The 13530-nt window shown below is 42.6% G+C and overlaps 1 protein-coding gene across 3 annotated transcripts in view; it reads right to left on the reverse strand.

The window, feature by feature from the left end:
• The window catches only part of cep350 (centrosomal protein 350), a 34853-nt gene that overhangs the window by 11060 nt on the left and 10263 nt on the right, over positions 1–13530 (reverse strand). Inside the window, exons 10-31 of one of the 3 annotated variants that reach the window (XM_061683194.1) lie at positions 12420–13153; positions 12187–12305; positions 8731–9704; positions 8461–8602; positions 7866–7987; positions 7625–7758; positions 7180–7309; positions 6830–6993; positions 6585–6695; positions 6409–6483; positions 6177–6292; positions 5946–6020; positions 5636–5850; positions 5323–5513; positions 5004–5069; positions 4791–4934; positions 4555–4704; positions 4306–4466; positions 2424–2546; positions 804–1042; positions 482–672; positions 208–349 (exon numbers count right to left, since the gene is read on the reverse strand). In XM_061683194.1, coding sequence (XP_061539178.1) covers positions 208–349; positions 482–672; positions 804–1042; positions 2424–2546; positions 4306–4466; positions 4555–4704; positions 4791–4934; positions 5004–5069; positions 5323–5513; positions 5636–5850; positions 5946–6020; positions 6177–6292; positions 6409–6483; positions 6585–6695; positions 6830–6993; positions 7180–7309; positions 7625–7758; positions 7866–7987; positions 8461–8602; positions 8731–9704; positions 12187–12305; positions 12420–13153 — 4518 coding nt within the window. Of the gene's footprint in view, positions 1–207; positions 350–481; positions 673–803; positions 1043–2423; positions 2547–4305; positions 4467–4554; positions 4705–4790; positions 5070–5322; positions 5514–5635; positions 5851–5945; positions 6021–6176; positions 6293–6408; positions 6484–6584; positions 6696–6829; positions 6994–7179; positions 7310–7624; positions 7759–7865; positions 7988–8460; positions 8603–8730; positions 9705–12186; positions 12306–12419; positions 13154–13530 lie in introns of all 3 variants that reach the window. The other 2 variants (XM_061683193.1, XM_061683195.1) reach the window with 2 other exon arrangements.

Consider the following 13530-nt stretch of genomic DNA (forward strand, 5'->3'; position numbering starts at 1 on the left):
GCATTTCGTGATCCTTTTTCCTGCTGAAAAGTGGAAAATGCTTGTAGCACCACACTGCAACTCGCTACACAGTGCAAGCTATCCAGGTTCTTTATGTTCGCCATCTCCACTTGCCCTCTTCCATCTTGTTGGAGGTACAGTAAAGCTATCATACTGAGTTCGGGTTGCAATGCTTACATGTGTGAGTTATGTTGTTGAGAAACTCACCGGTCTGTGAAGAAATAGGTGTTTCCACCGGCCGATTTGGTTCCTGCTTGGATATTTGGAAGGAGGAGTGAAGCTGCGTCTTGCTCACACTGCTGATATCAGATGGAGAGACACGTTTGTGGCTACCTTTGACTGGAGAAGACTGGAAAGAGGACATAACAGATATACAACTTTAGACAAGACAACTGTACTGAAAATGCTGGACAGACATTTTGTGTGAACAGACATTCAATGTGAAGTTCATCTTAGAGTAGCTAAATGCAGTTGCACAAACCTGCTTGCTCAGTGTGAGTGAAGCAAAGTCATCAATGTAATTTGTAGGGCTGCTCAGGTTGGAGGCCAGTGTTATTTCAGCCACTGATGAAGTCTGTGCTGAGGATGGACTTTTTGGTTCCTGGAAGTGTCCTTCTGTATGTATACTGCCCTCAGATGTTGCTGAGGAATAATCATCCTCAGTCATGTACTCTGAAAATAAAACCACACAAAAAAAACTATAGTCAAGTTTCCCCCCCCACTAAAACGGCAGATATTTTTTATCTTAGATAGATTACTGATAATCACAAGTGACTTATTTCAAAATTAAAGAATTTGATCACCTTTTTCACGAACTGCTCTTGGTTCTGAGTTTCGATGGTGACTGGACTTGGGGATAATTTCAGAGATCGCCTTGCTCCGACTCTGCGATATGATACCGCCCTCTCTCCAACTAGCCAGGGCCTCCTTTTCTATCCTCCGGACCTCTGCCTCCTCTTGATCAAGACGCTTTTTCCACTGCAGCAGCTCCTCAGCGTGATGACGCCTATGCATCAACTGCTGCTCCCGCTTAGTCAGGAATCTATCAGGTGGATGGTAGGAATAATGGAAAAGAACAATGCAGAGATAAAGTGTGTGAGGTGGGGGAGGGAAATAAGGGAGAAATTTTTTTTTATGTGGTTAAAGACAGAATAAAAATGCGAGGTAGTATTGGCAAACCAGGAAAAATGGTAATGATCAAGGTACAAGGAGGAGAACATTTACCATAACAAAAAAGTTCAAAGCAGGCAGATTCAAATCATCAAGACAACGGTTTTCACAGTAAGCTCACTTCAGACATGCTTTCTTTACATTATTTAGAGGTATTTCTCAAAAGTAACTAATCAGCCATACAAGAGAGGAAGATTCATTAACCAAAGGCGATGAGAATAGCAGGAAGAATGGTTGATTTGAGCATTAAACTGAATCCCCAAGATACCGTAACTTACACCTAAATATATATTTAGCAAATAATAACACCCTCTGTTTGCATAAGTTTCATCTCAGTGTTTCCTTAATTTCACCAATTGAAAGTATTGTACTGTAATAAATATAAAGGCACCAAGTCAGGTACGGAAGTTGCATAATGTGGCATTTCAATGACAGAAAGGCTGTTACGCTTCAGCATTTATTCTTGATCTAATTTAAAGGTCACTCTCTTTTCCCAATTCAAACTGAAGAAAGATCAGATACTAAAGAACCACCTACGTTTTCCATTAAAGAAAATGGCTCTGTACTTATTAGCCCAAGCTGTGCAGTTACCCAATAAAGAGGGACAATTAAGCTATATTGGATTCATTAACGAGACATACCTCTGCTCCACTCTATAAAATTAATTATTTAAATTCCATGCAATAGTGTGGCTTAATTTAAAACCTTTTGTATTATTGACTGCCACAGTCAGTGTAGAAACAAACTGCACCTCTTTTAAATTTGTAAGCCGAGAAGGAAAAGATTCAACACCACAGAAATGAGTACAAATTGCAGAAGGGAGTCAAGATTTCCCATCCAACAAGGAAAGGTACAATCAATATGCATAACCTTTGATCTTCACCTTCAATGCCCATTACTGGAATCTCTTAGTTATTAGTGTCACTACATTTATTCTCCTTGAAAACTCTTAAATCCAATGTGAAGTTGTCAAAAGTTTAGCTTATTTCAGCACATCTTTCCTTGGACATTTAAAACAACCCTCACCACAAAAATGCCATCCTACAAAAAAAATAATAATAATTAAACCCAGAAACCCCACCAAACTCATCACATCAGTCATCATTCTCCACCACACCCTTGTGTGGCCCAGTGCCAGCGGTTGAACACAAGCTTTTCCATTGGGAGAAGGAGGGGGTGAGTGTAAATTGGGGATGGGCGTCCAGGCTAGGTGCAAGTGCGGCAGAAGATGTAGAGAGAGAACTGCACAGTACCTGTCCAACTGGTTGTAGATAAAAAGCTGGAATTTAGGATGAAGGTTGGGAAGACAGACACTAAGAGAGGCCCAGTGCTGGGCCGTGAACACAGAGAAGAAGCAGTGGACGGGGGAACAGTGTCTACAACACACAAACATGCAACAAAGTGAACAAATCACACACATACACACACACGGGAAATGTAGTAAATATGACAGCAAATGAATGACATGACAAAAAGCAAAAAAGGGGGACAAAGGGAAGGAAACAAGCAGAGAGAGAGAGAGAGAGAGAGAGAGAGAGAGAGAATGAGAAAGAGAGAGAGAAAAGAATGACATTAGCAAATGTTTTGTGTCTTGTTGGAAACAGTCGTGCTTCCTGGAATACATTTAATTTTCAAATGTTGGCGTGATGCATTAATCAAAAACGTTATAAGTTCATTATGCAAGCAAAATGAGCCGCCATGCGTGTTTGATGAGGATGCCTACAGTATTTGAAACAGTGATAAATTGATGAATTTGAGAGAAAGTGATTGTTAGGTAAGCACAATACACAATAGGGAGTAAGGCAATGAGCAGAAGCGGGCTAGTGGTAATAAGAAAATGCGAGAGCAGACAATCATTAATTCAAAGAGGATCGTAGGCAACAACCAAGCACCCCAATAAAAGCCTGATCAATGTCAGTAATGTTTGCTGTACTGGTTGTATTTCCAAATATATTGTAGTACATATTAGTTACCATGCAGGTAAGTCGCACTAGTAATTTAATTGCAAAGAATTGCAAAGATAATATCACCTAGCCAAAATAGTCACCATGACAGAAGTGAGGTGTAAAGTGTTAAATCCCAGGATAATAAACCCTATTCTTTTAACTCCTCAGCTGTGAAAGGCTTTGCAATCACATGACTTAAGCTGGCAGCCAAGCCAAAAAGGCACTCAAATTCCAATCACATGCAATTTACTGGCAACAAAAACAAGTAGGAAAAGAAAGAAAATTAGGGCTACAACGATACCACTTTTTTGCAGATTGAGTACGACTATAAGTAATTACATTTGAGTAACCAAGTATTGATAATGCCATTACATCTTGCAAATGTGATGAAAATTTGTTTTATTTTAATCCAATATTGTTTTTAAACACAAACCTTTCTTGAAAACTCCACAGGTTTCACTCAAATATAACACTTTCTAAGAGTAGAACTAGAAACTTGTCATGAGAGCTCTTTCGCCTGCCAAACCCTCCTTGGCCACAAATTTCTGACTGTAGTGCAGCTGCCTCGACAAGAGCCGAGCAGCACGTAGCGCAGATTGTGTTGGGGCTTGACAAATTGCGACCAGCCGCCAAAACTCACGGAGGGAGGGGGCCACCTTGAACATCAATTTTACAAAACAAAATTTGTAGTCAGCTTTAATGTTGGCGTCCTTGTCTACCTGTAAGTATCTCCAAACAGCTGACATGGCTCCTACGCCACCTACCCGGAAGGTATATGTCAGGCTGGTAAAGTGATATCGGTGTTGTAGTATCGGAGCATTTTTTTCACGAGTTGGAGTACAGACGTATATAGATTTGGCACAGATAATGCTAATGGTATTGGTGTATCCCTAAAGAAAATAATACAAAAAAATAAAAATCTGAAATTCCTCCAGCACAACAGTTAGTGATTAAATGGGGAAGTGTATTACTGTGAAAACTGGTCTTGTCTAAAGACGAACACGGACCGTGCTTATTTTCACCTCCACAAGATGTCCACAAGATTGTTAGTCTCATTTTGGTTAGATTCTAACACAGTTTTAGCCCTCAAGACTCAGTCAGAATTGACGATTTCATACCATGGGCTAACTAGGATATGGGAGGTTGTCCAAAACGAATTCAGAAAATTCTATCAATAAAGAGCATTTACTTTTCATCCATGTGAGAACGCATCTTCTTGAGCTTCTGCATGATGCTGCTGGTCTCACTTGCAGAGATGGAAGGAGACGGTGATGGGGTGCGGCTGTCATCCGGAGGTCTCATGTTGTGTGCTGCTGCTTCTGACACGGGCGTTTCTGACACTGGAGTTTCCTGGGGAACAGATGAAAGAGTGTTCTTTAAGTTTTAAGTCAGCACAACCGTTCTTCTGTGGATGATTAATAACTGTTGCACTACTTACAGAAGGCACTTCACACCCAGCAGACTTGAGACGTTCTTTCAGTCTCTGTGTTGAGGTCCTCATCCGCTCAATCTCCTCTTGCTGCTTCAACAACAGCTGTTTTTCTTTCCTTGCGGCTTTGTTCGCTTCTTGAAGACGCCTGATCTCAGCCTAGGGTCATAGCATATTTAAAATCATAAGCGCAATGCAATTAATTACTAGATAAGGATACCTGGGTGGTGTTAACTGTGAATTACCTGCTCCTCGTGAAGTCTTAACAAAAGGCCCTTCTGCTTTTTCCTAATAGGTGGTAATTTGTCATCCTCGCCCTTGTTCCTCAGCTGCTTCTTCTGGTGCTCCAGCCACGCCAGCTCAGTTCTGATCTTTTCTTTGACAGCTTTCTGGCGTAGACGCAGCAGAGCATTCTGATGCTGCAGTCTTAAGTCCTCATCTTTCATGTGCTGACGAACCATGCCCATGGTGAACCGGCTGAAGCTGTCCTGTCCACTAGAAAAGGCCAGATTTGGATTCTGATTCTGTGGGAGACGAAGCCAAACAATTTGAAGCTTTCGTTGAGGAAAAGAAAAACTATACAATAATGGAAGCTGCTAGTTAAATGTAAACTAGATGAAGCGTGGATACAGCAGAGTCAGAGGAAGTGAGACAATGCATTGTGAGTGAAAATATGCGACATACTGTATGAATCACAACCACAAGAGGCACTTCCAAGCAAAGGTTAAATGTGCTAAATGTGTGCACAAAACTTGCATGCCAGAACAGGCCTCTCACCTTTGTAACATGATGTGACACTGAGACTACAGTTGTGCTGTCATCTGCAGCTTCATCCTCTGAATCCTCGTGGTGGTGTGGCCTGTTCTCCAAAGAACTACCACGGTGCACCTTAGATGGCAGCAAAGAGCTGAAGGAGCACTCTTCCACCTCATCCTCCGTCCTGGACGAGTCAAACTTGAAGGAGTACTCTGAGACACAAGACAAGCATAGTGCAGTGCACATTGTAATTCATGGTGGAATGCAAGAATGCTGTTCAGAGACAGTTGTGAACAGCTTTAAATTCAGTGGAGGTATGCTTTTTATGTGGTACCCTTGTCATCAGCTACAGATGGGATGCTTTCACTACAGATGGAGTCGTTGTCTGCAGTGGGACATTCCTCCTCTATTGAATTGCTGCCTGCTTCCCCCTGTGCCCGCTTGTCATCTTCTTTCTTCCATATCAATTCTGTTTCTTCTATGTTCACCTCCTTGATATGATCTGTAGATGTGCATGAAGTGGTATTGGAACAGCTAGCGTCTGCACCACTGAAGAAATAAGAGGGGGGACACGTTATACTTTGTTCCTTATGTCCACTGTGATTCAATGAAACTGGTGTTATGTAAATAAGACTAGCTGGTACATGAGGTTCGGTCTTTGCACTGGCCGTGAGTCAGTATGACTGAGGCTTTGACTTGATTCCTCCTCTCTCTGGATGCTAGAAGCAGAATGAATAACTGTGTGTGAGTGATTATCAGTGTAAGAGAATATTATACTATTATTATTGTAATTACAATACATTAGTGTTTTACTGGCTACACAAATAAGAGCCAGGTTTTTTTTGTTTTTTTTAAATATAAATAAAGGGACTTACCTTTCAGAATCCGACTTCTGCTTTTCCCGCTGGTGCTTGCTCAGAACTAAAGACTCGGGCACAACAACAGACACAGCCAGAGCTCCTTCGATCTGAGTCCGTGCCAGATCAGTCAACTGGAAGACAAAAATCCGCACACTGGTGACATATTGCACGCTTGTTTTTACACTGGGAATTATGCAGTTACTGCTGTGACCCAACAATCAATTGGCCATATCGCAGAATTGCTAACCTCTTTGATGTGACGCGCTGCTTCAGCCGTCTCTTTTTGAGTTAACACCAGTTTTTCCAGCAATTCTTCATGAGCCTGGCCAAAAACAAACAGGCACTTCAATCGTATTGGTATTTTATGCAGATGAGAAAGAAACAGCTGAAAAGAAGTGTTTTTGTGTGAGTGTCAATTTGTACCCTGGCTGTTCTCTGCCTGTCTTCTTCCCGCTGCAGCTGGGCCTCAAGAGCCTTTCTTTCAGCCTGGATCTTCTGCTCGTAAATGTCATTATCATATTTCTGCTGTTTGGCCTGTAATATTTATAGAGAAATGCACACTGAAGTTGTCATTTAACAAAAATTATAGACGACAAAAGTAAAAAAATTAAATATTTGTCATTGATGTTTTCTTGTTAAATAAAATAAAAGCCTAGGCCTTGCTTCACCTTCAGTATCTGCACCAATGAAGCATTCTCCTGCTGGGCCATGGATACACCCATCAGCCTCTCTACATCCCCTAGATGTTTCAATGACTCATCTATGGACTCCTGGTACTGGAGCTCTGCAGTCACGTGCTGATGCAGGATGGTAGGCGAATACTGGAGATTACCTGAGAGAAGGAATGGGGATGAAGAGAAAGTTAGATATGTCATGATTGACTCATGACTAATGATCCTGGGAAAAAAAAGGTCAATGGTACAAGTTCTCTAACTTTATCATTAATAAATAGTCCTGCCAAAAGGTTAAAGCTATAACTGTAAGTGTTTTGAAAACGTTTGCAACATTGATTATTTACCCGTTGCCCTGCTGCTGTTACTGGGCCCAACACTAAAGCCATTTTTTGGAAGTTCACTGCAAAAATCTGCAGCAGGAGAAGAGTCTGGAGTCATACATGCCCTTAATGGTGGAGACTTTGGCTGCTTGGCCTGCAAAGATTAGGGCACAGTTTGATAATGTTAGTGAACAGCCATTACAATGGTCAGGTGATGACTGAAATTAAACATATTTATGAATAAGCCACAGATAATTACTCATCTGAAAGACCCAGAAGGTAATTAGTGTGAACTTCTACAGATTACTACGAGTGAAAAATACATTACACACAACAATGCAAAGTGAGCAGCCAAATTTCAAATACCGAGGCTAATAAAGTATAAAGAATATTACATACATTATTAACATCCTGAGCAAAACTAAAAATGCTCCTTCACATATAGCATGAAGGCAAATGATCCACTCACTTGCTGAGCCACAGGCAGACCAATCAGCCTCTCCACATCCCCGAGCTGTCTTAATGACTCATCTATGGACTCCTGGTACTTGAGCTCTGCTGCCATATACTGCTGCAGGGCGGTTGGTGAATAATGGAGTTTACCTGAACAGATAGGTACAGGAGACTTTTCTTGTAAATATCCAATGTAAAGTAACACACGTCTTCAACATTAAAAACATTTATGCCTCGGGCTCAGGTCTCAACTCTACCATTTTTTCGAGAATCATTCTTCAGAGAGGCTGCAGCTTGAAGCAAACCCAAATCGGGAAAGGCTGAAGGAGAAGCCAGTCTTCCTTGAGATGGTGGAGACTTTTTACTTTCCATTCCCACACTAGAAGTGCAATACAGTAACATCACAAACCATTAATCAATACAGTGATTTCAAGAACAAAACTATATTTGCAACTATTCAGTTGAACATTTTCAATTTTGGTTGTAAGGCTATATGAGGCGATTCAACATTCCTCCTGAGGATAAAGTTGACCAAACAAAAGGGCATCCATAGCACTACTGCTAGGAATGCTCTCATGTTTCGATGGCCCAAGCTCATGAACAGATATATTGGGATGCACAAATTATCAGGGATGCCTCTGCTGCACTTTAAGTTACTAAGCAATTAACAGAGGCCACACATAGAGTTTGAAGATGATAATTTATTTTAAACAAAAGCAGTCTTTTCAATAAACTGGAAAATCCTCAACACCTTAAAGAGGAATGTTAAATGAGCTGAGCTTTGCAATTGTGACATAAATGCCACCTGGTGGTCAAGTTTAAAATAATTGTATTTATTATTGATTCAATCACCTATGTGGACTGCAACTGTTCTTTGACTGTTGGCTAACTCCGCTGCTATGAAATGACACAAAGTCATCTTCATAGACTGCTGCATCTCTGTGGCAATCTTCAGATGATAAAGAGCAAGCAGATGGAGAATTCCTGTCATTCACTGTGGAAGGGAAAACAAGAGAAATATTCAGGTGTTTTTTGTCTACATGCAAGAAGTACTATCATTGCACTTTTTCCATAAATGGGCACCAGGCAGTGTCATCCAGAGGTAATTATGAGTAAACTAACCTTTAACATTGAGGTTCTTTAAGTAAATGTTGATTACACTGAAAGGGTCTCCTTTGTTCAACTCCTCCCAGGGCGTTTTACTGCTGTTCTGTGGAGCTAATGGTGACGTGAGGGCCAAGCACTTGGCAGCCTCCTTCTGGAAGTCAGTGAGGTGTTGCACTTCAATTCTTTGACCAGCACAGCCATTGGAGCGATCTGTTAATCTCAGAACATGATTGTTGGCAGGGTGTGGAGGGCTCACTTCATCCTTACTGAAGCTCCCCTCACTCAGGATGGTGCCCTCACTGATAGAACCTCCACTTGAGTCGCGTAGATCTGTCCTATTCTCCCTATTGCCCTCAGCTGGTCTATAAGGTCTAATGTGAGGCATGTCATCTGCTCCCTCTAAGCCATTGACTTGGTTCATATCTAGTCTATAGCTGTTAGATGAGTACTCTGTTCGATCAGCAGTAATTTGCTGTGGTTGCCCTTTGAAGGTGTACAAATTCCCAGCTCCCGAAAGGGAGGCGCTATTATATGGACTAAGACCTGCGCTTGTTATAAGTTTCTGGATCCTCGACGTCAAGTCGTTATTTTCAAATGTGCCATGTCCAGGTGCCAAGCCTCTCTCGTCAAGATTTGCCCAAATGGACCTTGGGGCCAAAATATCCGTTTCCAAAGACGTTGCCTCACCATAGTTGATTCCCACCCGAGCTATCTGCCGGGCTTCACTCTCTATGCGGTTAGAGAGGGAGATGGCCGTGGCCTTGAGGGCGTCAATGCGGGATCTCCTTGACTGAGACCAGGCAGGGGTTTCTGCATGGGCAGGCTTGACATTACCAGCTTCTACTGTGTTCTCCAGCCTCAGAGGGCGAGAAAGGAGAGGGCCATAACTTGTACACCCTAGTGCACCAGTGCTGGAGGCAGAGAGGGATTGAACAGCTGGGCTGAGGTCAGGATTAAGTCTAGAAGTAACTCCAATATCCAAATCACCCCTACAACAGAAAGGACAAAATAGATGTAAGCAGCTCACCCCACGTCATTATAACTATACAATTTGTCTCCTGCAGATTGAACTGAAATGCAATCCTTTTAAAGTAAATGTTTAAATATTATCATCATATGAGCAAAAGATGAAGACATTTGGAGAAAAACAAATTACACCAGAATAAAGGCTTCTTTACACTTGCGCAGGCTGTGACCGCGCTGACGTCACTGCGGCTATCCCGCGCGCAGTTTGCCTTTATACTCGAGCGCAACCCACGCGCGCAGTTCTGAAAATGTACTGTTGTTCTCCTCCAAGTCGGGGGTGTCGCTACGGCTGGTATTGGCTAGGACACCACAGGGTGGAGTTCCCTCTGCATTTTTTGGCCATTTCCGGTAGCCGTTTTTCCTTTCCTTTCCGGAACAAGGACCAAAGCAACAACAATGGCGACCGTGGAACAGTGTCTGCTAGAACAAAAGGACCTAGATGACCAGATAATACCTTTAATTATGCTGCAAAATCGATCAAGGCGGCGTAGATGGTATGTCGAACCAAGGGACAGCATGTGACTAAAACGAACCAATCACGAGAGACGATCTCCGCGGCATTCTACGCGCAGCAACAATTTTTGCTGTGCGAGCGTCAAGTGACGCAGAGGGGTTGCGCGGGCCAATGCGTCGGTCACGTGATGCAATGCGGGAGTATAAAGAGGCCTTAAGACAGGTGTCAAACTCAAGGCCCGGGGGCCAGATGCGGCCCGCCACATCATTTTATGTGGCCCGCGAAAGCAAATCATGCTCGTCAACTTCCGTGATTTTTGCTAAAATCTGTACCCACTGCACACCACCTTTACTTTTATTTGCTCATTTGTTCAAATCAGATGGCCCAGCTCTAAAGGCTCCTAACCCTCTTTCCGTGGGAAAATCACTTAGTTTTGAGCATTACCACAACAATATGATTGACATACATCTAAAAACAATGACATAAGTATACCACCACAATATGAAAGTATTGTTTATGATTAGATCCATCCATCAATTTTCTACACCGCTTATCCTCACTAGGGTCGCGGGCTGGAGACTATTCCAGCTAACTGCAGGCAGGAAGTGGGGTACACCCTGCAGTAGTTGGCAGCCAATCGCAGAGCACCTTTAAACAAACAACCATTCGCACTTACATTCATACCTACGGACAATTTAGAGTCTGCAATTAACCTACCGTGCATGTTTTTGGGACGTGGGAGGAAAACCGAAGTACCTGGAGAAATCCCAGGCAGGCACGGGGAGAACATGCAAACTCCACACAGGCAAGGCCGGATTTGAACCTGGGCCCTCAGAACTGTGAGGCGGATGTGTTAACCTGTCAATCACCGTACCACCCATTTATGATTACATTAAATTGCAAATTATTTATTTGCAAAACAAACCAATTTATTTAAAATCATAACAGAACATGGATAAATCATTACTATTGCAACTATTGCACTTTATTTTAATATATATAAATATAGCAGCATTGATAATGCTGCATGCAAAAAGAAAAGATGTGGGTGATTTGCGGCGGGAGGAGTTTACCGGACTTTACAAGGTAAGTGTGGGCTGGCAAACTTGCTCACCAGTAGTCCAGATGCGTTGACAGCTCACTCTTGTCATTTAAAATGAATAGGTTGCAGGCCAGCGTCAATATAGGAATGTGGTGGCCACTCCACTGGCCAGACACAACAGCGAACTGTCTGTGGCGTGTGCTGCGCATGTACGTGACGGTGCTGTGATAATAGAGTGTCCTATCTGAAAGAAGCAGTCAATTATGTTGCAGCAGGCAGCCAATCATATTGCAGCAGGTTGGTTTTAACTCAAATGGAATTAATAACCCTGCGTGGGTTTTCTCCGGGTAGTCCGGTTTCCTCCCACATCCCAAAAACATGCATTGTAGGTTGATTGAAGACTCTAAATTGTCCGTAGGTGTGAATGTGAGTGCGAATGGTTGGTTGTTTGCATGTGCCCTGCAATTGGCTGGCGACCAGTTCAGGGTGTACAACGCCTCTCGCCCGAAGATAGCTGGGATAGGCTCCAGCACGCCCGCAACCCTAGTGAGGATAAGCGGTATGGAAAATGAATGAATGAATGGAATTCACAACAGTGATTGAGACTGCGTCAAACAGTCACCTCTCTCTCTCTCTCTCTCTCTCTCTCTCTCTCTCTCTCTCGTGCAGGAGGAGATCACACAGATGTGACAAGATGAAATTTTTAATCGCACAAGCTGAAAAAAAAGTTGCATATGGGACTAATTTGGTTGCAGTTTCGAGCCCTGCAGTATCAATATTCCACTGTAACAGAAGTTTTATCTGTATGATGAATGTGGCGTTACAAGCCTTGAAGGGTACAAAAGGAAAGGTATGGAAAATCTATATTTACAATTCTCTAAAAAAAGGAGAAAAGCAGCACACGTATTATTATTGCGCAGCTAAAAGATGTCATCTGCCATAGATCTACCTGGCTAATTGAGGAGATAGCTGATCGGTCAAAGACCTGTCACTGCTTGAGGGGCTCTGTGGTAGGTCCATTTTCTTATTCTCTTTATCAGACTCTCCAGACGGCTGGTACATTGGTCTCTGTGATGCAAAGATAAAACAGGAGACGGGGAACAATTTCGTCAAACCTTCTCCAACAAATCTGACAAGGCATTAGTTTAAGAATGGAACAAATTAGTTTGTTAAAAAAAATACCAGTTGATTTGATGCAACAGATGATTGCATCTGTATGGCCTCTTCGAGATGAGTCTCATCCATTCTCAGAAGGTTGTAGGTCTCCTCTCTATATCGATTCTGCCAAGGAGTCGCGGTTGCCTCGGAGGGAGTGACTACAGTTTTAGCCATTTCCTTTTGCCTCCTGTAGAGCTCCTGCAGCCTTTGGTTTCTTTTGTCTGACTCCTCTTTCAAGGATTTCTTCTCTTCTGCTTGTCGTCTCTTTCTCGCCTCTTTCTGCTTAACAATGTACTGACGAATTTTATCTGAATCATAGTGGCGCCTTTTCTCCTGAGCCACATTAGTCGACTCTGGTCGATCTGGGGAGGGGTTGGCACTACGGCAGCCTCTTGAGGTGCCATATGTTGGCACCGTAATTCCAGAGAAGGAGAGAGGAGTCCTTGTTTGAGACAATGACCTTGCATTCCCCCTCTGACTGCCCTTACCTTTCCCAGATCTTGGCCGAGACCTCTCCTCCTCCTCGGCTGCTCTGCACTCAAGCCGTGGGCCATCAAATATGGCCTGGATGTCTGCTGACAATAAGTCTTTGCGTGAAGGCACTGGGCACTTGTCTGGACCAGCAGACGATGGGCTAGAAAGGGATGTGGAGTGGCTTTTGGATTGACCCTGAAATGCACAGTGATTCCTGTCTGTGCTTGTAGGATGAGATTGGTGGTTTGCTTCAGAGCCTCCAATATTGGAACGCCAATGGGAAGCTGTAAAAAGTGTGGTGGGGGGGTCAAAACATTTCAATAGTGACAAAAAATGCATGGTTACAGAACATCACAATACAGACATCCTCCAATTGTTTATGATGCAGTTGGTATATTTGCGCAAGTTGCTCAGCTAAACTAGTTAACTTTCTTTTGAATGACTGAACAAAAACAGACAATTTTGTTGTGTCAAATCACACACAAACAAATTTAATCCAATCCAACAGCGATCTGTGTTCTGCCTATTCAAAATATCGATGTACAATTAAATATCTTGAGTGCATAATGACAGCTTCAAATCTGAGTGGAGAGCCGATTATTTGTCAAATTGCTTGAAGAAATGTGTATAATATATATGCGTATGTTGAAACTATACACAA

Source organism: Phycodurus eques, chromosome 8 (genome assembly GCF_024500275.1).
Source record: "Phycodurus eques isolate BA_2022a chromosome 8, UOR_Pequ_1.1, whole genome shotgun sequence".
In the NCBI taxonomy this organism is placed as follows: Eukaryota; Metazoa; Chordata; class Actinopteri; order Syngnathiformes; family Syngnathidae; genus Phycodurus; species Phycodurus eques.